The sequence below is a fragment of the Xiphophorus maculatus genome, chromosome 12 (assembly GCF_002775205.1).
Source record: "Xiphophorus maculatus strain JP 163 A chromosome 12, X_maculatus-5.0-male, whole genome shotgun sequence".
In the NCBI taxonomy this organism is placed as follows: domain Eukaryota; kingdom Metazoa; phylum Chordata; class Actinopteri; order Cyprinodontiformes; family Poeciliidae; genus Xiphophorus; species Xiphophorus maculatus.
In genome coordinates, this window is record NC_036454.1 from 4,403,781 (window position 1) to 4,429,854 (window position 26,074).

A 26,074-nucleotide genomic window follows, 5' to 3' on the forward strand; every position below is an offset into this window, starting at 1 on the left:
TTGAGTATGGAAGACCAATCTTGCCAAAACTGACAATTACAAGATAAATAAATGAGGAAATAACTACAACATATATTAATTAGTTTTTTCCTAATATATTTATTTATCTATTTTCAATTATATTTTGTCATTAATTTATTTCCTAATTAATTAATTTATTTCAAAATATATTACCTCATTTATTTTCTATTTTATTATTGCTTTATTTATTATTATTGATTTTTCCCAATTTTGTCATGTATTTATTTTCAGATGTATTTATTTATTTAATTTTGGCTGAAATGGCTCTCTGTAGTTACTATATTTCTTTATGGGATGCAGGAAATGTGAGAATTAGAGGAGAATATTGATCATGTAGTTGCGAAGTGCTGGTTAATCGAGTTTTATTATTTCAGTTAAAATTGAAATCAGTTTTTGTAGAATAAATATCCTTTTAAGAGGCTTGTGATGAATGACTGATCCGGAAGATGGCGCTAATAAAGATGACTCAAAAATCTAAAAAGAAGAAGAAGAAGAAGAACGACACCAAACAAGAAGTACAGAGAAGGCAAAGCGCTTGTATGATATACCGTTAAAGTTTGATATTTTTTTATTGTATTTAATAGTTCAGACCTGCTCATACAGTAAAGATGGGGAAGCGACAGCACCAAAAGGACAAAATGTAAGACTAAAACCTTTATGATGTCATAAAAATACGTTTTACCTCCACCGCTAGCATGCTAGCACCCGTTAGCTTGTTTGTGGTGTTTCTTTAAGTTAAAAGCTTTGTGAGTGTTTATTCTTTATTTTTTATTAATGTTTGTGTGTTTTTACATTATTACAGGTACATCACATGTACAGAATACACCAATTTTTATGGAGGGAAACGAGCAGGTGACTTTCAATTACGTTAATCCTTTATTTTAGATAACAGTTGTGACTGTCTTGTTTGTCTTGATCATGTTTTATGAAGGGCCTTTAAGTTGTCGATTTATTAGTGGTTTTATACGTCATTGTTTTATAATATATGGAGATAGGTGTAAATCTTATTATGAGACTTCCGGAAATGGGAGAATGTGTAAAAAATAAACGATGTAATTCATCTATATCTAGAGCAGAGATGGGAAGAGTACTTAAATATTGTATACTTTAAATAAGAATAGTATTACTTGAACATATATTTACTCAAGTTAAAGTAAAAGTTAGACATGGAGTTAGAAATTAACGTAAGTCACTGTATAGTAACTGGACAGAACATCAGGTTGAAAATATATTGTTGAAACTTAAAATATGTCTTAAAGGAATAGAGTTTTTGTTTGTGACAAATTCTTAAATTAAACTTAAGACAACAACTACAAAACCTGGACTTTAGCACAGCTTTGGGCTAACATAGTTGAACCCATAAGATGGTTGGATTTTCAGTTTTGGCTCTATTTTTCAGAAATCCCCCGATCAAACTTTAAACGGCTTCCGTTTGACCACTGCAGGTAAGAAGAAATCGCTTATCCTGCAGGAGACAAAAGCTGTTTTTATTCTGTGTTTCTGTTCTTTGTTTCATTTGTTCTGCCTGTCGGTCTTTTTACTAATCCAGCACTGTGATTATTATTATTATTACTGTTAAAGATCCAAAATCTTTAGCTGTTGCATAAAATATAACATTCCTTTCTTTATCAAGATTTCATGCAACTTCCTGGAACGTCCCCTAACATTTGTTTTTCGATGTTTTGTGAGGCGTTTGTTGACAGAAAACAATAAAAGGATGAATTCATAGTTCTCCATTTTGATTTTATTTAAATAACTCTATATTCTACCTTTCTTGGCTTCTTTTCAGCTTGTCCCTGCAGCCGTTTGAGTATCCCGTCTGCACTGAGGAGGGAGTCGTGTTTGACCTGCTGTGAGTAACTTGTACTGAATTTTAACTGGATAATTAATTATCACCCCTTTAAAAAGATGCAAGAATCTAACATACATTATCATTTCAATACAGTAGCATAATATTATATTGATTTATTTTTTTAAATTTTCCAGTTAGTGTTCAGTTGTTAAAAGAAATGAGTGGCTGTGTCACGTTTTATTTCTTCTGCAGGAAAACAGGCGTTGATTAGAAAGTAGACATTAATAGAAACCTAAAAACCCAGAAGAATTATTGAACAATTAGATTTTAATGTGGTACTTTTCCCCAATGAATAATATGCTCAAATTAATTATAGGTTGAAGTTTTCTAAAAATTTCAGTGCAAAATTAACAGTGAAATATATAATTTCAAGCGTCTTTTGAGTGTGGATGAACTGATTTGTCTCCTTTAGAATAACAGCTGTGTTGGTTTAGTTTTTACACAACTGTGATGAATATTTTGATAGATTATAAAACTGTTTTTGAAATAAAACAGCAGACTGTGAGAAATATGTATTTCTGCATTTACTCTCTTTCTCAGCTTTCCTCTCTCCTCTTTTTTAGGAGCATCGTTCCGTGGATTAAGAAGTATGGAACTAATCCGATCTCTGGAGAAGTAAGAAAATTTATTTTTCAGATATTGGTCGTGTTAACCGGGACTTTGAGGAAGATATTTAAGAATTAGGTCAAAATTTTAACATTTGTGTTTCATGTTTGCATATAAAGTTTTTTTTTGTATAAAAAGACGAAAACACAGGAGTGAAGCAGAAAGTGACTGTTTAGATGAACATTTACTCATTAAGACACTTGTCATAAGTAAACCGTTTTTCTTTAGAGAGAGAAATTTAGAAATAAGATTAGACATGTAAACATTTAGGAACTGAATTTTTATGGAGTGTTCTATATTTTCCATGTGATTGTTTTATTCTATATGTATATTTAAATTTCCAGAGCTCATTTTGAAGCATTAAGCCGTTTTTTAGTGGCTTTTGTTGTTTTGCAGAAACTGGAAGCAAAGTCTCTTATTAAGCTCAACTTCGCCAAGAACAATGACGGTAATTTTGTTTTTCTTAAATTAATAACAAATGTGAACATTTCCTTCATGTGATGAGGATTAACTTACTTTGTTTTTGTGAAATAAACATGCTTTAGAGTTGCTGTTTAGCTCTAATTATTTGATATTTGGTCATCCCATGTATCCTAACACATCCAGGCAATTGAGTGTTGAAAAAATTTTCAAGTTGTTGCTGCTGATCCCCATGATAAATGATCATATTTAGAGTAAGTCTTCCTTCAGCCAACTGTTTATTTCCTTTAATGTTTTCGTTGTTGTTGCAGGAAAGTATCACTGCCCCGTTCTGTACAACGTCTTCACAAATAACTCCCACATTGTTGCCATCAAGGTCACTGGAAATGTGTTTTCCTACGAGGTTTGTGACTTTTGCTCCACACATCTTCACTGAAAATAGTTTTCAAACACAAACTGATGACATAATAAAGAGATGATATTGATTTTGGTTTCAGTTTTAAACCAAACAGGATCAGCAACAATATATTTACAAAATACTATCGTATGTCACAGGGTTTTGTGTACTAGATGTTTCATTTTCCCAAAAAAGCTTCATTTTGCTTTTAACAAACTTTTTTTGGGTTGTTTATTCACAATTAAAACTAACTAATTAAATTCAAGACATTTTACTAATAAGCAAACCAATTAGCAACAGAACATAAAATAGATTTTTTGCTTTAATTTTAATTCATTCTGTTTCCCTTCAGGCTGTTGAGCAACTAAACATCAAGACCAAAAGTTATAAAGACCTGCTGACTGATGAACCCTTCAGTAGAAAGGACATCATAATGCTTCAGGTCGGTGGCAGACTCATTCCTTTAGTTTATTTAAGTTTTTATTCTGAAAAACTGGTGACGTTTCTGTCGTTTTTGTTTCGTCTTTGAAGGACCCCACCAACCTGGATAAGTTCAATGTGTCCAGCTTTTTCCATGTGCAGAACAACCTTAAGGTGCTCGATCCAGGTTAGTGACTAACAAATCGTTTCTCATCAGAGGTTGTTAGAGTAGACTAACATTTTACCCAAGTTGGAGTAGTGTCAGTGCTACTCCCCTACTTCAACGTCTCTTTGCCCGGATTTCTAACCATACAACCAGGCAGAAGTGTAAAAAGATGCAGCAAAAGCAAACGAGGTGGATTAGCACTTCTGATGGTGACATCAAGGATATTTTACTGTGGAATATTGTCTCTGCTTCTCTGAATTTGAGCTGTTAGCATGTCATGACAGTCTTCAGACTGTCATGCAGCAACAGACTTCAGTCAGAGGTCTCTTCTGATTCACTGCAAGACTGACTGCTACTGCCATAAATTGGCCTGTCACAAAAACAACTTCTGCTGGGCGATAAATTATCCAAAAAGTCATTGCGATTAACGATAACATTTTTGTTTTGAGACCATTTTCAAGTAATATGATGGTAATAATAACGCAAGAACACATTCTCAAAGATCAATAAACTTTAAATTCTGATGAACATTTAACACTGGAACTGGAAGGCATTATAATTATTCAAAATAAATAAAGACTACAGAAACAATAAATAAAATGAATTATGAAGTTTCTGTACTATCCTTAAATAAAAAGGCTAGTTGAGACCAAAACACCAAACTGAAGAGTTTAATCACCCAGTTTTTGGTAGAAAGAATGAAAAGAGTAAAGCAATAAATCATATATATGTAATAATCAATGTGATTAATTGGTTAATTGCTTATTCCAACAGGATTAGTTGCACTCATCTCTGTGTGCAGTTGGGGGAATGAAATTGTCTCAGAAAATGTCACTCAAACCTATAAATCTGTGTGAAAAGTGTTAAATTTCTGAGCCGTTTCCTCGATTCTGTCCCTGCGCCTGTTTAGATGAGGAAAAGGCCAAACAGGATCCAGCGTACCACCTGAAGAGCACCAACCTGGAAACCAGAGAGACCTTGGCGGAGCTCTACAAAGAGTACAAAGGGGATCAGCTGTTGGCCTCCACCATGAAGGAGCCTGAAGCCAAGAAGACAGACAAAATAAACGCTGTGAGTAAACACAAAACGCTGGACAGCGTAGACGCTCCGGTAAATTCAAGAAACCAAAGCTCTCCCAGGAGTCGTTAAAAAAATATCCCCTGCTGCAGAGACTTTCTGGACAAACATGAGCTTTTTTATGCAGACATGTTGTTTTATGTTTAATAGTCTCCCAGATTTCTGCCACATTTTAGGAGTCGCCTTTTCAAGACATGTAATGTTTACTTTATACACAAGAGGGAGACAAACGGTTTATTATGCAGTGAATTTAAAACGGACAGAGACAAATAACTGGTTAGTCACTGGAAAAAAACATATTTACAGTTAAGTGAAGGTGTGAGGTTGTATTTTCTATAAAGTACAGTGTTCTTCATATTTTGTCGCTTACTTCCTTTTTACATTTGTGATTTTAGCGATTATATCTAAGTTTAACCTGAAATAAGACCACTTTTTTAAACCGTTAATCATGTACAGCTGTGAATATTCAGAAATAGTTGGACCTCGTTTTTCTGCTGCTGCCTGTTCATAAAAGGTTTTCTTCTTCAAGCCGGAGCGTTTTTGTGAGTTCGCCGTCTGGTTTATATTTGGGGTGACAGGTTGATGGTCTCTGAGAAAACAGCGAATATAGGTCAGACTAAAAAAAAGACAAGGTGAAGTCTCAGCCTTCATAAGAATTGGAGCAGAAGATTGCTCTGGCTTTTCAGATGAAATTATACCTTTGAGCTTTTTTCTCTAGTGAGCTATCCTGTTGATTTAAGCAACTTCTTCACTCTTACATAATTGTTTATTCGATTTATCTGATATAATCTCAGTAGCTGTGCTCACTAATTTAAAGATTAAATAAATCTAAGTTTAGGTGAGGTTTAGTGTTTTGGTTTAGTGTTTGAACAAACTGCAGATCCTGCCATTAAACCTGTTTGTTCACCTGGCAGGCTGAACAAACAGCAAGAGGTTTGCTCTTGCAGAAAACAACTCAAGATACAGAGCAAAGTTTTGATATTTCACAACAAATTTGATCTTTATAAAAGTCCAGTTCAATAATTTTCCAATTGTGGGTGCAATAAATATTATTAAAAAATAATAATTCTCAAATAAGCTTAAATTTAAAAAACAACACTTTTTATATATCTTAATTTTTTTTCTTAAATTGTCTTAAATGATCATATTTTAAAATATTTTCTAAGATGATCTTAAGTGATCTCTTCTTAAACTATCTTAAATTATATTTTCTTAACATAGGTTTAAGTAAGTTAATATACCTTAAATAATCTTTTCTTAAATTGTCTTAGATATTCTTCTTAAATAATCTTGAATACACATTTACTTCAAATTAATTCAGCCTCCTAACCTGATCTCAGGTTTTATACGTCACAAGTGGATTAAATGTAAAGTGAGGCTTGGAGATTATTTAAATAAAAACATGGATAAACATGACTGAAATTTAGGCAGAAACATATAAACGATTCAGCCCTCTATAGGGGGTTAATTTATTGTTTTTGGCTTTTTTCATGACCCAACTACAGAAAAATTTAACAGGTTTTCTGACTTTAATCATAATTAAATAAACATTTGATTTAAAGCCATTTTACTCTTGAAAAGTCCCATAAATGTTTGCTGTGAGTCTGTCCCTGCTGCCAACACTGAAGCACTTCAGAGTCAAAGTAGGTTTAAGGCCTAATGGAGTTGGTATGAGGTGACGTCATTGCTTGTGTTTCACAATGACGTTACTGTGCGCTGGTGCGCCACCAAGTGGCGGACGTCGCCATGACATAAACATGGCAGGCAGCTCAGAAATGATGGAGAGCTGTTGTTCACTGAAATATGCAAACAGTAAATGATTTCTTTAAAAAGTCAAGACAAAGAAACTCAAATAAATTATTGAGTATTCATTAATAGGAAACATAAATATGAGTTTAAATGAAGAATTTATAAATGTTCTGTTTTTTAGTGGTGGTGCTGCACATTGTCCTTTCATCATGGAAATGCATGTTTTGTTTAGTTTTTTTGTGGAAAGCAGAAAGTAGTCAGGATCACTACTATAACAAATGTTACTGGACGATAAATTAACCCGGAAGTTATTAGAATAAAGGATAATATTGTTATTTTGAGACCATTTTCAAGTATTATAATGGTAACGGCATAGTGATGGAAGAACACGTTCTCAAAGATCAATAAACTTTAAATTCTAATGAACATTTAACCCTGGAACTGGAAGACATTGAAAATATATTAAAAATAAATAAACAAAACAACAGAAACAACAAATACATTGAACTATAAAGTCTCTGTAAACAAAATTGTCCTTAAAAAATAAGAGCTAATTGAGATTTTCATGAAAACTCCTTTCCCAGTTTTCTCTGGGAAGTTTCAGGAATGTCATTGGAAGCCAACAGCTTTTATGTTATGATAAAATGTATTTGTTTATATTTTTTATTTCAACCAGTATGAGTTGTAACTATGCTGAATTATTTGCCACAATCTGAGGTGTGTTACTCAGAAAGTCAATGCAGCTGTGTGACATTTAGACTGGAGGTGAAATAATTCAGAAGTTGATGATTTTTACTCCAAAATTTAATTTCTAGCTACTTACAAAACTCTTTTTGTTTACAGCTAATACCATATTTTATTCTATATGTAGCTTCTCTCTCTCTCTGCCGTTGTCTCTCTCTTCCTTTCTTCCTTTGTTATTTCTTTTTTCTCTCTCATTGTTTCTTTTTCTCTCTTTGTTTTTGTTTGTTTCCTTCTTTCTTTCTATCTTTGAAATAAACATTGATTATCAATGCCTAGATTTAATGATCAAACCCATAATCAAAGCTACGTCATGTTACAAAATGACTAAAATTAGTCGATTCAAATTCAGAAATACTTTATTGATCCCAAAGGGAAATTAAATGTTCTTGTAACTCATTAATTCAGATTCTTCTAATTGTTATTGTAGATGGTGTTTGCTGTTGGCAGGAAAGATCTCCTGTAGCAGTCTGTATTACAGCGAATCTGAAGAAGGCTCTGACTGAAGACACTCTGTATCCGACTAAAATCGGCCCATATGTTAAACCAGACATATCTTTGCATTTCTAATATCAACATTTTTAGCCACAAATTAAAAGTAAAAATTGATTGACCAGGTTATTTTAAATATTTTTCCTCCATCTTGTCCTCCTCCAGGCCCATTACTCCACTGGCCGAGTCTCCGCCTCCTTCACCTCCACCGCCATGACGCCGGCAACGACGCACGAAGCAGGCAAGCGATTCGCAGCAGCAGTGAAAACGAAACTCCTCTTGTTTTGGTTCCTCCATCCAAACGCATCCAACCAACAATACATCCAACCAGCAATACATCCAACCAGCAATACATCCAACCAGCAATACAACCAACCAGCAATACGTACATCCAACCAGCAATACGTACATCCAACCAGCAATACGTACATCCATCCATCAATACGTACATCCATCAATACATCCAACCAACAATACATCAAACCAACAATACATCCAACCAACAATGCATGCAACCAGCAATACATCCAGCCACCAATACATCCAACCACTAATGCGTCCAATCACCAATACATCCATCTATCAATACATCCAACCAACTATACATCCAACCAACTATACATCCAACCAACTATACATCCATCCATCCACCAATACATCCATCCGTCAATACATCCAACAAACTATACATCCAACCAACTATACATCCATCCATCCACCAATACATCCAACCATCAATACATCCAACCAACCATCAATACATCCATCCATCAATACATCCAACCATCAATACATCCAACCATCAATACATCCAACCAACCATCCACCAATACATCCAACCATCAATACATCCAACCAACCATCAATACATCCATCCATCAATACATCCAACCATCAATACATCCAACCATCAATACATCCAACCAACCAACCATCAATACATCCAGCCATCAATACATCCAGCCATCCCTCCTTCCTCTCTCTGCATTTATAAGTGTTTTGCTCATCAGTCAATATTTTTAGTAAATCCACAGTGAAATGTTTACTTACAGTCATATTGAAAAGTAACATAAAACTCAACAATAATCCTGAACAGTTTTCCTTATAATTGACTGGAATATTGAGTCATTTATTTGTTTCATCTTTCAGTTTAAGGCTGATTTTCTCTCGCATGAGTCCTGAGTTTTGTTCCATGATTTAAACGTAATTTCTCCTCCCTCTCTCTCTCTCTCTCTCTCTGAGCCTTTTATTTCTTTATCTTCTGACTAAAACTGACCACACCTGTGATTCACCGTTACCTTTACTGCGTGACGATCGTCATAGAAACGACCCGACAACGCTGGACCTTTTTCAGTTCTGAATCATATCTGCTTGGTTAAAAATGTCATGCCACGTTTTGAAAAATCTGAATCAGCAGCAGAAATTTGAAAGGACGGAGGAAGGCAGCTCCACCACTCAGGGCAGCAGAGGCTGTCGCTCTGAAATGATGCTGCAGCGTTCAATCTCACTCTGATAAATAGACAGGCGAGCGCTCCGGACCGGCGCAGAGGGGTTATCAATCGAAATCAGGGTTTCAAATGACAGTTCAGGCAGTCAGAAACACACCGCATCTCTGAGAAAAACTGAAACTCGCCTCTGTTTCCAACAAGAGTGGATGGAGAAGGTCAGAAACTTTTCAGGAAATGTTTCGGAAAAGCCAAAAACGCCTCAAGCGAACACATTAATTTTTTTTTATTTTTGTGAAATTGAGGAAATTGTTTTGAGTCTTACCACTTATATAAATCTTTTCTAGTCTGATATTTAAAAAAACAAAAAAGGTTGATAGTAACACAATTAGTGTCAGTCGAGAAGAGGAAAAGCTAAACTTAAAGCAGAGGAGAAGGAACGGCAATAAATCAATTAATCACATGATAAATTAAAATGAGCTCAATAATTTTCAGTATAATTTTTTCTGTTTTCTTTTGTGCATATACATATTTAAGCATAAATGTGTGTATAAATGGGATAGGCAAGTATAAGCCTTGGCATCAACCTGTTTATTAGTAAATAATTTGTTTGTAAAGTAGTTTTTTTCTCTTTTTTTTTGCAATGTTGTTAATTTACCAAAATAAAGTGAATCTGAATCCGAGACGTCAGCTAAAGAAAGAAAATAGAGCATGACAGCTGACGGTAGCTGCGCTTCAATTACAAATGAACGGAAAAACTTTGTCGATATTCCACTATGTAATGTAAAAAGAAACAAAAAAAACACAATTTTATAATTGTGGTGTTTTTATTAAATTGAAAAACACAATTAAAATCATGCTTCAATAAGTTTGCTTATGTGATAAATCATTAAAAAACATGCCACTCCATCATCCTCCAACTACTTCCTGTCATCATCTTCTTCGTAGTTTCCTCCAGTAGTAACATCTGGTTGTGACTCGTGATGAGAAAAAATGTTTCCATTGCAGTTTTGTGAAATTAACCATTTTTTTACAGTATACGTCCAAAAAAAACCCTCATCCCAGCGCAGTTTTTTTTTTCAAAAAACATGTTTGTTTTTATGTTCAAAATTGTTGTTTCCTTGTAGCAGATTTTTTTTGTGATTCCAATTTGCACAATTCTATGGCGCTACTATTCTTCATCCAGTAGAGACTCTGCTAAGCAGAGAGACTATGGACCTGAAAAACTTTCTGTTGCAAAGGAAAATATTAGGATGCATTGAGCCTGGCGTAGTTAATCAGAAAAAACTGAGGGAAAGCAAAGTTATTGACAGTTTTACTCGCAAATACAGAGTAGAGCGAAAAACAGTGAGGAAAACGGTTGTAGCTGCTTAGTGTGTTTGCTCTCACTTTGGTTATAAATTACTTCAGGTTTAGTTTAAACTACTGTGTTGTTTCTGCAGATGCAATTGCAGACGACATGGTGCGTTACCAGTACGTGAAGAAAAAAGGCTACGTCCGTCTGCACACAAACAGGGGAGACCTGAACCTGGAGTTGCACTGTGATAAGGTGGAAACACATTTTATTTTTTATTTATTATATGTCACAACATAAAATAAAGTTTTGTATATTATAGTACAAAAATACAGATGTGTATTTGGTGTCAAATCCAAAATGGCTGTAATTGCCCCCCCACTGTAAGTGCAGCCATTTTGTTCTGCAGATAGTAATTTGTTCACTATTTGCATGCAGTTTCTTTTGTTCTGTTTGCACATTGTCTTTTTAAATGTTATATAATTGTAAGGTTTGTGGTTTAAATGTAAAATAAGAAGAGAAAGGTTTTACACTCTGTTTGTACGTTGCAGAAATTACAAACAGCATAAATGGAAAATATGAATTTCACCTCTGTGACATTCAGCTTTTTTCATTTTATTTATTGGACTGCAACTTTATTATTGTTTATTTTACACAATTATTACAGAAATCAATTATTCTGATTATTAATGGAATAAAAATGTGGGAATATTTTGTAAATTTTTCTGCAGCGTGTTATGCTTATTTTATTCAATATTAGGAAAATACAAATAAACAATTTGATTCATTTTTTAAATAGCAAAATTAACTATTTTTGCTTGAAATGCGATAACAGCATTCTTATAGTGAATCTTTTTGCAGCAAAGGATTCTACGGGTAAAAAAATAATTGTACCGTTGATACATGAAAAGCTTATTAGCCTTTTCTGCTTGAGTTAACATTGTAGGGTTAATATGGTGACTATTTTTTTGATTAACAAATTAATAATTGAAGGAGTTTTTGGGAAGAACATAACGGGCAATGTTTTTTTTAAATCTTATATCTACATTTGTATACTAAATCCTATCCATATATTTTTGTACAGTTTTGGCTTAGTTACTTTAACGAGGGAGTTCTTTCTGCAAATTGCCTTTTTTGAGTCTATGAGTTAACAATTATTAAATGAATCACGATTAATCATTTAATATCTAATAGGATATTACTTTATTTTATGTTACTTCTCCTTAGTAAGAAGAAGTTCCTGCTTTCAAAAGATTAAAAATATTTTACAACAAATTCTAAACAATATGATGGATACCCAAATGGGTCTGTCGCAATAAATCAATCAGTTAATTGCACAATAAATTAAAACAAGCTCAATAATTTCCACTTGCATAATTCATAGTTTTATCTTTTCTCTCTTTCTACCAAAACTGGATAATAAAAGTTTTCAGTGTTTGGCCTCTTGTTTACAGAGACTTCATAACTCATTTTATTTGTTTCTGTTGTTTTGTTTATTTATTTTGGATATTTAAAATGTCTTCCAGTTCCACTGTTAAATGTTTATTAGAATGTAAAGTTTGAAAATGTGTTCTTGCTTTATGCCATTGTTAGCATTATATATTGTTTAAAAATGATCTCAAAACAACAATATTATTGTTTATTGCTATAACTTCTGTTACAATTTATCGTCCAGCAAAATTGGACCTATCCCTAGCAAACGTCACAGTGGGAATTATTTTGATGTAGATGAAAAAATACTAGGAAAACCTTTCCACTCATTCAGAAATATTGAGTAAAAATGGGTCGGACGGGTCAAGAGCATCTGATGGTTCTTGGAAACCATCATCAGTCGCTGAGAAAAGGCAATACTGCTAATTTCTCACACAGACGGCGAAGCAGAGGAGTCTTCCTCAAGGTTGTTGATATTAATAACCGTAGATTCGCTCAACGTCAGAGTGGAAGCCGTGCCTCGTGTTCGGAGAACAAACGCTGCATCGTTTCAGAACGAGCTTCTGTCTGCGTCTGTCATGATTTAAGCAAAAGCCTGGAGGCTTTTATAACCCTGCCTCAGTGCTCCAGACATCTCTTTGTGTTTTGTACACCAGCAGAGCACAGCTTTTCACCCAGCCTTGTCACGCAGACATGTGAAGCTGCCTCAGGCGCTGCATGAACTCAACTTCATCCTAAAGGTTTATTTAATCAAAATACTGCACTTTGCAGACGTTTTAGGATGTTTTTGCACCTGATAGTCCTGTAAATTCAGTTTGATTGGGAACCAAAATCACAACATTTGTTACATTTTCAGCTGCTGCTGTTCTCTTTCACACTGCTCGGTCAAACCATCCAAACTAATTGAGAAACCTGTTCCCCTCCTTACCTGTGGTGGCGCTGCACCAAGAACTGCTGAAGGAAACGACACAAAGAAGACATGAGTCCAACTTCCTTCTTCATGAAATGCAAAGATTGTAGTGGTTGAAGGATTTCTCTTTTGTCTGGTTAAACACCACGAGGCATTTCTCTCGCTATCAGTAAACTCAAATGCTTGTTTAGGTTTTATTTACCCAGAATGCTCTGCGCTATAATCCACTTCCTGCTTTTGGAGCAGTAGTCTCCGGTCCACTTGGTGTTCGCATATGCTTTGGAACCTCACCAGAGTTCACTTCAACCGAACCGAGACCTGCGTTTGTCAAAAATAAATAGTCTACAGTTTGTGGTTTATCAATATTATCCTTCCAAGTATTCAGATCTCTATTTAAGAGCAATGAGCTTATTGGTATATATATAAAATGTTTTTGTTTTACCCTCTTTGTTCTTTTTAAATGATAGTACTCATTTAGAGTTCTTATTTTATAACTCTGAACTGAAGACGACATAAACGTTATGAAATTGCTGCCTTTATTGGTCAATTCAGGTTGAGAAATCCTGCAAATTTCACTTATGACATATTTTCTCCCAGGTGCCCAAAGCTGGGGAGAATTTCATCCGTCTGTGTAAAAAAAACTACTATGATGGGACGATCTTCCACAGGTCCATCCGCAATTTCATGGTAAGAAGAACCTGGTTTCTCTTTTACCGTATTTCACACAATCCATCAGAATTATTTTTTATTTAAAACATGTTTAATGATTTCTGGTTAGGACTGCACAATTTCCTGATATTTTTAGCTACAAATTATATATTTTTTTGAGTTATCACAGTTTCAGGACACCTTTTCTTTCTTTATTATTACATATTGTCCCGAGCAGCCTATATAAACTGTGACATTTCAGCATTCGAAATCATCATAAGCATAACTGGAGTATTGCCTTGATTCTTTCAAATCCGTTAATCTTCATGGCAACCATTCTACTGTGAAAATCGCCTGGTTGGACCTAGCCCCGCTTTCATGACACAGCTCCTCCTTGGAGATGTAGTTTACAAGTTAATGAGATTCCCTTCACAGAGCAGATTTTGCCCTACTCCTTCAGACTAGCCAGCAGCAATTAGCAAACACCTGCTGGCTCTGACTAGCTGCTGAGCTCATTATAGGAGCTACTTCTCATTGCAATGCTAGTAAAAACGTTGTTAAAGGGTTAATAGAAGAGCCATGATAGGATGAGTTCCTGAAGGCGAAGCTTCAGAAAGAGCAGGGATTTCTTAAAGAAACAGAGGCCCAATTTCAAGGCGTCAAATTACAAAGTAAAATGTTTTTTTAACTCATATTTGATATATACAGCATTTCTATACATTTCTATAACTGAAGGTAACGGTAAAATACACAATACAGCCTCTTTAAACATATTCTATGTTTCTAATGTTTGGCTTTATCCCCACTCTCCAAGTAGGTCACATTTGACCTGAAACAGATTGTTTTCACCCGCATTCAGCGTTTGGTTTTGATATAGTTTTGTGTTTTGTTGATTAGCATTGCTTTTTGTTTTGCTCATTTTTCATCTGAAGCTTCTCAACAGAAACCCAGAATGAGATTTTCTCTGATCAGCTGTTCAAAGCTGCCGCTCCCATAATTCAAATGTCTCTCAAGTGGACATCTGGTCTTTAGAGGACCCTTGTCTTTTTCTTTGTGTGGTTTTCAGTCACACCGCCAATTGTTTATTCATGAGTTCAGATCACGTAGCAGTAAACTCAAGCCTGATTGTTTCTACTAAAACAACAGTAGATGGGAATTTTTATGTGCATCAAGCTGTTTCTTTTGGGGTATTTGACAATTTAAATTCTAAATTTAAGTGTGAGAAAAACAGAAGTCCAACAAATCTATAACGGAGAAAATACCTTTTCACTGATCTGAATTGGTAAAGGGGTTAAGCAGTGGCTATACACATATACACAGCAGCCTCAGAAATCGTCTCTAGTTTGTTAGCTTCATCTGAGATCCTTATTTTAAAAGGTAGATGGCGCTGTTCTCAACAACTGGTTGCAGAAATCTTTGAAGTTCATTCCTAATACTTCTAATTACAAAGTTTGGCCTAATACGTGTTACCATTCGGTCAAAAATAAGGCTGAGGATGCAGCGATATAAAAATATGGGCCGGTATTAGGGCTGGACAATAAATCAATAGCAATAAATATCCCGATAGACACGTGATCAATATCAATAGATGATGCATCTGATAAAATATTCAAAGTATAGAATATTTGCTGATCTCTGATCTAGAACTGCACAGCATTCTGGGAGATGTAGGCAGAACAAAGACTTTAGCTTCTCAACCTCTGAGCAAGGTTGTTGGTAATTTAGTTTAATTTCCCTTTGGGATCAAAAAAGTATTTTTGAATTTGAATCAACTAACTCATTCACTCTTTGGTTACCTAGCAACAACTTGCTGAGTAACAAGCAGGTTCACATCCCCCCCTCCTCTCTGCGGTTACCTAGCAACAACCCTGTTGAGTGACTGGCGCAGCAGCAGTTTAAGGTTTCTCCACTTTGCCTGATGAATGCCTAAAAACAAAAAGCAACGGCATGCAAAACAGGGAAGGTCTCACCACCAGTTTGGTAGTATTTCAGAAATGTTAAACAAAAAACTAATCAATAATTGTCAATATCAGCTGATATGAAATGGTTATATAAGTTTTTCAGTCATATTGTTGAACCCCAGCCGGTATCTGATACTCATCCTGCGGTTATGGTTGTATTTTTACTCTGTTTTGAATGAAAGCCGTTTCATCATGTTGTTTTGAGGTTTTGGGTAATTTCCACGACAGTTTCAGTCACGACATCGTCCTGTTAAAACCTCATTAAGGCTCATTCCTAGTGCCAGGATCGCAAACAGCTCCAAACTGCCTCATCTGTAGCGTAGATATAAACACACAACAGTAAATATTATTGAAACCATTGCAGCACATGTGGCCAATAACTCCTGGTTCTGTCGAACAAAAAGTCTAGGGAAAAAACCACAGAGCTAGAAGCTCTCATAGGAAGGTAGACAAAGAACAATGGAGGCCTTTTCAGTGGAAAAGCGTCACTCTGCTATTAATGATTACATGGAACATGACTGCAGGTTAGGAGGGGGAAAAGAGTTTGTTGGTTTCTGAAACCCTGAAAAGGAAGATTATAGAAGTCAAAGCAGGTTTAAAGGAAGATTTATAATTGTAGATTAATGCTAATAGCTGTTTGATTAGCTTACAATGCTAATAGAGTTAAGCCTGTCGCAATAAGCAATTAATTAATCGCATGATAAATTAAAGTAAACTTGATCATTTCCATTCTGATGATTTGTTTTGTATTTCCGTTTTCTTTATAATTTTTGTTTGTTTTTATTTTGGGTATTTAAAATGTTTTCCAGTTCCAGTGTGGAGTGTTCGGTACAAAATTAAAGTCTTTCAGTCTTACACAGCGCAAACTTGCATTATTGCTGAAACAATTAATTGTGATTAATCGACTTTTGAAATAATCAACTAATTTAGTAATTGATTAGTTGTTAACTAGAGTATACAGCCTCAAAAAAGACCACTTGCAGACAAAAACACATATTCAGAGCAATAAAATATATATTTTGTGTTTAAGATTAAAAACCACTGTCTATGTTTACCCAAAACTTCTCATTTTTCTATATTCATCTGTTATTATTATTGTAAAATGTTATTGCATTTTAGGCAATAAAACATTTTTCTTAGTTAAGAAAACAAATAAAAGTACTTATTTCCATCTTTTACTGTATTCCTAATATTTTATAAAAAGGGCTTAAGTAATTTAATGAAAAATCAGCAGAATGTGCCAATTTTTTTATTTGCTTCATTGATTAATTATTTTAGTAATCAATTAGTCAGTTACTAAAATAATTACTAGTTGCAGCTCTATCTCCATTTTTATACTATTATCATTATATTAGTTGAAAATGGTTTCAAAAAGACATTATTATTGTTTATCATAAGGCTGGACGAAATGGCTGATTATAAATGATTAGTATCAGTCAATATCAATAATTATTTAGTTTTTTGTTTTAAAAATACTGGCCCACTGGTGGCGTGACCTTTCCTGTTTTATCCACAGTTTTTTATTTTTAAGGTGTTATGAGGCATGGTGGCAAAACCTGAAACTGCTGCTGCGCATGTTACTCAACTGGTTGTTGCTAGGTAACCAAAGAGTGAGTGAGTTGCTAGGTAACCAAAGGGTGAGTTGGGTGATTCCACCAGTGTTTCTTAGCTAGCAGTGAGAGAATGAGCAACTCAATCATTTCCTTTGCCTACTTCTCCCAGAATGCTGTGCAGTTCAGTGAATATTTTATCAGATTTATTAGCTATTTATATTGATCAGGTGTTCATCACAATATATATTGTTATTGATTTATCGTCCAGCTCTTTTTTTATCGTAATAAAACTTGTCTCTGTGTTTCCAGATTCAGGGAGGGGATCCCACCGGTACAGGCACAGGTAGGACGATCTCTCTTCTCCCAAACTAAAATTCAAAGTTACGCAACTTTTCTGCTCAATAATTAACCGTTTCTTTTTTGGGGGGGAGCATTGCATCAACGCAGCGGAGTCAAGCCGAGTGTTTTCTAAAAATAAACTCTGTGAACGAACGTGGGAGTCCGTAGCAGATGATGTGACCGCAGCGCTGGGGAGCGACCCGTCATTGGGCGTGTGGTGTAATTTTCCTGCTCTTAAAGCAAAACGCCGCCGAGTGTAATCGACTGCTGGACCACATGCGGCTCGTTTCCTGCCGCTCCGACACAGTGAGCTCTGTGTCTCTGGGTTTGCTGTGGGAGATTTATGAAGGTGCAGAATTTCTGGCCTGTGGGTAAAACTCTCCTCATCGCCTGCGCTGAACAATATGTGCTCACAACCCAACAACACGGTTTTCCCGGCTCGTTAACGGACCGATAACTGGCCCACAACAGGCCCTGCTGTGGACTTTGGCACAGACATACTGTTCCTTTATGGCTCTTAGCATAGACTTCATTCTCATGTTTTCTTATACTAAAAATGTCTTCTGTGAACTTTGTACAGATCTTATGAAGTCATTTGACGCTCTTTGATGGCTGAATAGTTGTGGTGTTGTTGGACTTCTGTTTGACGAGCGGCTGACCTTTGCGTTTCTGTCCCACCCAGAGCTGTTGAGTGATTTATTTGAGGAATTGGGCTTTTAATTTTGGGCTGCTGGTTTCTCTTTCCACTCACACACACCAGGCTTTTGATGGACTCCTGTGAAATCTGTTTTATAACAACTTTTCAAACTCACAAGTTCTCTTGTTTTTTCTAGAAAATTTCTGAGATTAACCTCAAAATTAGATTCTTTTTTTCTTGCAAATTTTTTACCTTTCAATCTTAGAAATGTCTTTGTTTACAAGATGTTTTAACACTTTGTTTAAAAACTGTTTCCCCATAATATTTTTAAAATATTTAAGAGACGAATTAAGCTTATTTTAATAAATTGGGATAGGCATAGCTATGTACAAGATTTGCTAGAAAAACAGAAATATTCTAGAAAAAACAGGACAATCTCAGATTGAGAAGTTGAAAATATTTGACTTTTGAAATTCAGAAATTTCCTCTTTGTTTTCAAGAAAATAATTTTATCTATAAATTTCTGAATATTTGATCTACCAAACATGTTTCTATTCTACAAAATTTCTGAAATTAATCTCAAAATATATATTTTTTTGCAAATCTCTGACTTCAAACTCAGAACTTTCCAAGTTTTTTCCAGAAAACATCTGAGCTTTATCTCAAAATAAAGTTTTTTTTTTCTTGCAAATTTTTGACTTTTACATCTTAGAAATTTCAATGATTTTTTTCTAGAACTTTTCTGACATTTTTGTCAACATTTCTGAGTTTTCATTCTAGCTAAGTTGACTTTTTACACTTTTTCTAGAAAATTTCTAAGATTAATCTAAAAATGTAGTTTTTTTTCTATCAAATTTTTTTACTTCACAAACAGAAATATCCATGTTTTTTCTAGCAGATTTCTGAGATTTCAATGTTTGCATGATTTCTTGCAGATTTTCGACTTTCAAAACTCAGAAATCCCCTTTATTTTTCTAGAAAATGTTAGTTTTATCATCTACAATGGCCGTAATACGACTTCGTAGTTTTATAAATAAAACTCGTCTAAGTTTAGAGCGAGAGGCTCAGGATGTAACGTCTGGATTTGTGGGATGATCAGAGTCATTTGGAGCGAGTAATTAAAGGAAGATTCTGTTTGATGGACTGTTTAACTGTTTATATTTTATTCCCTCTCCTTCGTTCACAGCGCTGTCACAGTCTGTTAAAATGTCAGTTTGTTGATTAATTATGCAGGAAGGTCACCAGCCTGATGGCTGCAGAAGTCTCCCAGCACTTGTTAATGTGTTTGTGCTGCTGCAGACATAAACAAAGCGCGTATGGATATTGTGGCTGTATATTCACATGTCGGCTGATTGCTTGTGCTCCATCTGGAGGGACGACACCTCAGGGAAACGGATCCCTTCCCCGGTCGGGAGCCAAATCTCCTGCAGCGCCTATTCCTGCACACCCATCATGGCGACCCGTAATAACCGAGTCTGGAAAAAGATTTACACCTGGAGGCTCTCAACACGAGTCTGTAGGCAACAGCAAACACCGTTTTTATTACCTAAAAACAGAAAATCACCTCTTACCTCTCGGTGGATGTAACAAATGGGGCGAATTATTACTAGGATATTGTTTTTTCAGGACAGAAAATTTAAACGGCTTGAACTTTTAACACCCGAGTCACTAAAATTATAACTGTTGGAATTTTAATTACAAATCTCTTTGCAGACACTTTTATATCTGAAGATTCATGTTTCATCATTCAGAAGCTCAATTTTCATCAAAGTTTGAACACATATTTGCCTCCTTTTTTGTACATATTTGAATGTACAAAAAATTCAAATTTTTTGTACATCCAAGCAGTTTGTATATAAACAGCATATTAGAGCCATTGTAGTAAATTTCTGCTAAAAATAATCATAATTTCAGAAATTTTCTAGAAAAGTCTTGGGTATTTCAATTCAAAAAGTCAAAAATATACTATAAAAAGCTCAGGTTTTGAGATTAATCTCAGAAATTTTCTAGAAAAGACTCAAATTTCTCAATTTGAAAAGTTTTAGATTATTGTCAAAAAGTTTCTAGGAAAAAATGTAAACATTTCTGAGCTTGAAAAGTCAAAATTTGGTAGAAGAATCTCTGAAATTTTGAAGAAAAACTTGGACATTTCTGTCTGAAAGGTGAAAATTTTGCAACAAAAAAATTTTATTTTGAGATTCATTTCAAAATTGTTGAAAAATGTTTGAGTTTCAAAAGTTTAAAATTTTCTGTTAAGAAGTGCGACCCATGGTTCCCCTGAAAACGTACATGTTGACGTGAACTCTGGTGCTGTTCAAATGGATAATGTGAACTTCAGGCGGACCAGAGCCCGCTTCAAAACCAGGAAATGGACTACAGCACAGGGCATTCTGGGTAACTATAACCAAAACAAACGCTAGCTAGCTAGCGCTAGCGGCAGAAATTGCTCATTGTTTTTTACCAAAGACAAAAGAGAAATCCTACAACCGCTAAAATCTGACACCATTTTTGTTTATATTTCGTGAAAAAGGAAGTGGCGTTCAATGTCTTCTTCAGAGTTTTCCGTGTTGTTTTTGTCAGTGGTTCTTGTTGCAGCGCCCCCGCAGGTGAGGAGGGAAACAGGTTTTGACAATTCTGTGTGAAATCAAACCGCCTCAGCTCAAAATGTAACAAATGTTGCAACTATGGCCCCAAACCGAGCCGAGGTGTGAAAGAATCACACAGCCGTTTCAGGCAAACGTCATTAATCCACTAATGAACCGTCCAGCTCAACTTTGCTCCTGACCTACAGGAGGTGTTTTATCAGCACTGTTGTAATAATCAAATAAAACTGATTTGTTTCCAAATCTCAAATCATGTTTTTGTTCTTCAGGTGGCGAGTCGTTCTGGGGAAAACCGTTCAAAGACGAGTTTCGGCCCAACTTGTCTCACACGGGCCGGGGAGTTCTGAGCATGGCCAACTCCGGCCCAAACACCAACAAATCTCAGTTGTAAGAAATCGTTTCTAAGAACTAAATGCTTCGTTTCCACTGAAGGAAATACTTAATCTTTTAACACACAAACATCCAATTATTACCAGTTACAGAACTTTGAAACAAGTTTATTTTGAAGAAGATTGAGTCGGTCACGTCAGAACTTAATAAAGTGATAATATTTTCAGATTAATGTTTAAATAATACATGAATAAAGTTATACAAGAATAATTCAAAATGTGAGAATAAATATTGAGAAAAACTCAGTATTTTTAAAGGTTGTCATAATACTGCGAGAATAACAATAATGTAAGAATTAAATATTTGTAGAATGAAGTAGTAATTTTTTAACTCCTACACAAAAAATGTAAATAGTTTTTCCACATCATTTTTTAACTTTCTTCCAGTAAAAAGCGTCTTTATTTTCCTGATGTTATTATTTAATCTCGTAATTAAGCAAAAATGTTCAGTTTTTCTCTTCCGTCTCACAGAAGGATGATTGAAAAAGCTGCTTTTGTAATTTCCTATTTTTTTTATATATTTTTTAGAAAAAAAGAAAGCAAAAAAAATTAATTGAAATCTGATCTGATTTGAGAAAAAGTGGAAATGAGTGATTATTTAGCTAAATTTCAGTCAGAACAATAATAAGCTTTTTTTTCCTACGTCTTAATTTGTTAAAACTCCTCATGTAGAGAAGATCGAGTCGCTGGACAAGATAAACAGTTTATGTTTATGTTTAAGGACTAAAGTTTTGTGAAAGTTTTAAACCATTTTCTGAGCTGCTCATTCACAAATTATGATTTATAATGATTTTGCTTATATGAATATAAATCTTATCTGCTAGATACACGTTGGATATTTTCACTTTAAAAAAATATAGAAAGTTGTTGCACCTGACCTAGCATATCTGATATAATTAAGATATTTAATAATATTTAATGATTATCTGAAACAAATAATTGTCATGTTTTAATTCTGTTTCTACCTTTATTTTTTCCTCAGCTTCATCACGTTTCGGTCGTGCGCGTACCTCGACGGGAAGCACACGGTGTTTGGAAGGTAATTTTCTGTTTTCTGACTCTAAACTCTTATTTTTCTGTTTATTTCCCAGATTTTAGCTGAGTCAGTCTTTTTGTTTCTGGCTCAAATTGCTGCTCCGTTTTCTTTCCACAAGCAGATTATCTCTAATTTATTTCCATCAACGTCTCAAAGTGTTTGAAATGATCTGCAGTTTTGTGTCAAAGTGGGAGATTAAAGTTTGAGTCGATTCGCTAAACCAAAATATTTTTGTTTGTTCTGTTATGGATTTCTTTTTTAAGAATTTCAGTAAAAAAAATTCTTGTTCAATGGTTTTGTTTAGGCCTGTCACAATAACATGTTTAAGACAAAAATAGAACACGAGCAACTGGTTTCACTACTAAACCAATAAACAATCAATTAATCGCATGATAAATTAAAACAAGCTCAGTATTTTCTACTTGCATGATTTATCGTTTTTCTTCACTCAGGCTTCAGTCTGATGCTTTGGTCTAAACTAGCATGCAACTATAGAAAAAAGGAAAAATAAAGGAAACGCTTTACAAAATATAGACAAAAAGAGAAAAATACAGAAAAAAATAATCCAGAATATAGAGAAAAAAGAGAAACTACTGCAAAAAAAAGGAAATATAGGAAAAATTGAGAAAAAAAAATACTGTCACACAATATATTATAAAAATAAAAAACAGGCCTAAAACTTTTAACCAAAACTGTATAAATATGATAAAACAGATTCTTGGTATAAATTGTGTCCTCTAGCTGAACCTCCTCTCCCTTGAGAAAAAGGTCACTTCCTGTGTGAACAGGAAGTGAGACTTAAATTGCCTCACCCTGCGTCAGCTTCAGAGTCGGCTGATGACATCACTGGGATTCAGCCTCTAATTCAACTGGTTAAACTGGGAAATGTTGCAGCAGTCAGAATATTAACGGTTGTGTTTACTTTCCTGTAGAGAGAAAACAGATTCAACAGACTTATTTTGTTTTTGTTTCTAGGGTTGTTGGTGGGTTTGAGGCGCTCACAGCCATGGAGAATGTGGAGAGTGATACCAAAACAGACAAACCAAAGGTGCAAAATTATTATTTTATAAATTGTTTTTAGCGATGGGACTTGATCAATTGCAAGGTCTGTAATGAATTAACCACATTTTAATCAAAAACCATATATATCAATAAAATAAGCAACATTTTCAACCCTAAAACCAATTTTGCTGCTAAATATGTAAAAGATATTTATTGTTTTTAATTGGTTATTCAACCATCAGATTAAATGTGCTACTATGCTCTTTCAAATTCTGGATTTTCCTTTAGAAATATGGACTGCCAATGCTAACATTAGCATTAGCCACGTCTTTAGCATTGAGAATTTAGGCTGGAATAGCTTCGCTGATATGCTAACTGCCTTTAGCACAACCTGAACACAACAACAGTCTTTTCCATCGTCCAATCAGATCGTTTGTTAAATCAGAAATTAACCCCCTGTGGGCTGAGAGAAGTGGTTTTATCCTCCATTGCTGCTGTTTGAGGTTGCTGCGTATGCGTCAGATTAATGGGCATACCAGAAACATAATACAAAGGTTCCGGTTCTGGACTTTTTCATCAGAAAACAGAAAAATGTGGTTAATTTTGTTACATTGATTTTAACATGATAAAATCAACATGTTGGGGCCAGACTTTTCATCGTACTTTATTCTTGTAATACGAGTTATTCTTGTATTATTTTTATTATGTATTTTCTCTGTATTATGAGTTTATTTTCATATTATGACTTTTTTCTCGTATTGATACAAATATTCTCATAATATTATCTCACAATATCGTACGACTTTGTTCCTGTAATATTACAACTTTATGATCGTATTACGATTTTTTGTTCTCTTAAAAAAGACCTCGTAACATTACAAGTTTATTTTTGGATTATTCCAACTTTTTTTCTTGTATTATTTCGACCTACTGTTGTATAACCTTTTGCTTGAAGTTTTATGACTTTTTCCTCAAATTTTAACTTTTTTTCTTAGCCCTTTTCTGTTTTTGTCTGTTTTATCTGGTAATTCTCCGTTGTGTGAACTGTGGCTGACTGAGAAAGATGTAGATTTAATTTCCAGATATCAGACGGTTTCAGATTCTGTTGTTTCCGTTTGCAGTCGGAGATCAAGCTGATCAGCACTACCGTGTTCGTGGATCCGTACGAAGAGGCCGACGCTCAGGTGCGACTCTTTACTTGGAGTAAATAAAATCACACTGATTACAAATAAAGGAACTAAATTTTCCGCTCAGATTGCGGCGGAGAGAGAAAAGGAGCTGCAGAAACAGGAAGAGGAGAAGCAGCAGGCCAACATGGCGCTGAAGAAGGCCAAGGAGGATCAGGCGCCAAAAACCTTTAAGGAAGGCGTGGGGAAATACATCAACCCGGCCGCAGCGTGAGCGCACACACACACACACACACACACCTCCCCAAATACACACACACACTTTTTCTTTATTTTCTTTTTCTTTTTTTTCTTCTATCCCTTATTTTATTTTTTCTTTACCTCTTTTCTCTCCTTCTTTCCCCGTTTTTTCTCTTCTTTAACTTTTTTCTCTTTTCTGCCCCTTTGTTTTATTTCTATCCCCTCTTTCTTTTTCCTTTCCTTCTTTTTTCTTCGTTTCTTCTTTCTTTGTTTTGATCGTTCATTCCTTATTTCCATCCTTCAATTTATTCCATTCTTTCTTTTGTTCTCTATTTCATTTGTTCTTTTTTTCTTATTTTCTTTATTTTTTGATTGTTTTTTCTAAATCTTTTTCTTTGTTTTCTTTCTTTTTTCTTGTTTTCTTTATTTCTATCCCCCTTTTTGTTTTTCTTCTTTCCTTTCTTTTTTATGTCATTTGTTAGTTTTTCCTGTGATTCTGTCTTCTGTTCTTTTGGTTTTTTATTACTTTCCTTTGTTCTTTCACTTGCTTCCTCAGTTACTTAATCCTTTTTTGTCGTTTTATTCTGAACAGTTAAATGTTCATCAAAGCAAATATATAAAATAAACATAAAGTCTAAAAATTGATTCGATATAAACAGATGTAAACACACCCAGTGTGACGTCTCTCCAGCTGATATTTTTACCAATGCGCTGCCATCCCTTCAGATGATTTGCTGGTTAAAGGTTTTTAAACATCTAAAATGTTTTTTTTCTCCGTTATTTTCCAGAAAACGTCCGGCTGCTGAAGACGAGAGCGGCCCGTCCACCAGCGGACAAACGGCCAAAAAGTCCAAAGGAAAGACGAGTTTTGGAGATTTCAGCTCCTGGTAGCGCCGACGCTTCCAGCATTATGTAAATAACAAATCAAAGGTCAAAGTTCAAATTTTCTCATGTTTTTATTAAGTAGAATCGAGTGTCATATATGCAATAAAGATACTTTTTCATCACTGTTGTTCTAGCTTTGTTTTTACATTTGTTAACGCTTGTTAGTCAAATGGCGCTGAAACAATAAATCAGATTAACTTTAAGGTATTTTAGATGCATCCTTTGCTACAAATAAAAAAACATTCACTACGTGTGCATTTTAGGCAGTCAAATATTTATTTATCTAATTTAAAGATGGAATTGAACTATTTGCATCTTTAATGTACTTTTATTATTGTATGAACAATTTTAAACTTTTTATTTTTGGCTTTTATAAATAGGAGGATGAATAAATTTTCTTCAACTGGATGTTAATTTTTGTGGAAAATCATATTTAAAACAGTTTTCACCCTAATTACAAGATAAATTAATGTAAAAATATGTTGCTGGTACTTTTATTGTCGCTCTGTTGTGGAAATTTACAATTATTCATAACAGGTTTTATGAATAAAACTCATAAAACCTGTTTTTATTAAATCTATACTTAGCAATATTAGCTAGTTCTTTATAGTTTTTAGCCATGGTGAATGGAGT

General features: G+C 34.5%; 1 protein-coding gene across 1 annotated transcript; it reads left to right on the forward strand.

Moving 5' to 3' along the window:
• The first annotated feature begins 511 nt into the window (after positions 1–511).
• On the forward strand, positions 512–25,564 carry ppil2 (peptidylprolyl isomerase like 2). Its single transcript, XM_023343580.1, has 20 exons — positions 512–661; positions 824–873; positions 1,421–1,466; positions 1,811–1,873; positions 2,437–2,488; positions 2,876–2,927; positions 3,211–3,302; positions 3,649–3,738; positions 3,828–3,903; positions 4,793–4,953; positions 8,107–8,182; positions 10,829–10,935; positions 13,619–13,708; positions 17,493–17,526; positions 21,032–21,149; positions 22,134–22,190; positions 23,163–23,235; positions 24,311–24,373; positions 24,444–24,586; positions 25,345–25,564. Exons 1-20 carry the CDS (start codon positions 630–632, stop codon positions 25,445–25,447), a joined length of 1,578 nt encoding a protein of 525 aa, XP_023199348.1. The 5' UTR covers positions 512–629; the 3' UTR covers positions 25,448–25,564.
• The last annotated feature ends 510 nt before the right edge of the window (positions 25,565–26,074 follow it).

Excerpts from the sequence above, each read along its gene's own strand:
- ppil2 (XM_023343580.1), top strand. The coding sequence starts at position 630 with ATGGGGAAGCGACAGCACCAAAAGGACAAAAT. Across the intron at positions 4,954-8,106 it reads AGACAGACAAAATAAACGCT|GCCCATTACTCCACTGGCCG; the intron begins GTGAGTAAACAC and ends GTCCTCCTCCAG. Across the intron at positions 10,936-13,618 it reads TGGAGTTGCACTGTGATAAG|GTGCCCAAAGCTGGGGAGAA; the intron begins GTGGAAACACAT and ends ATTTTCTCCCAG.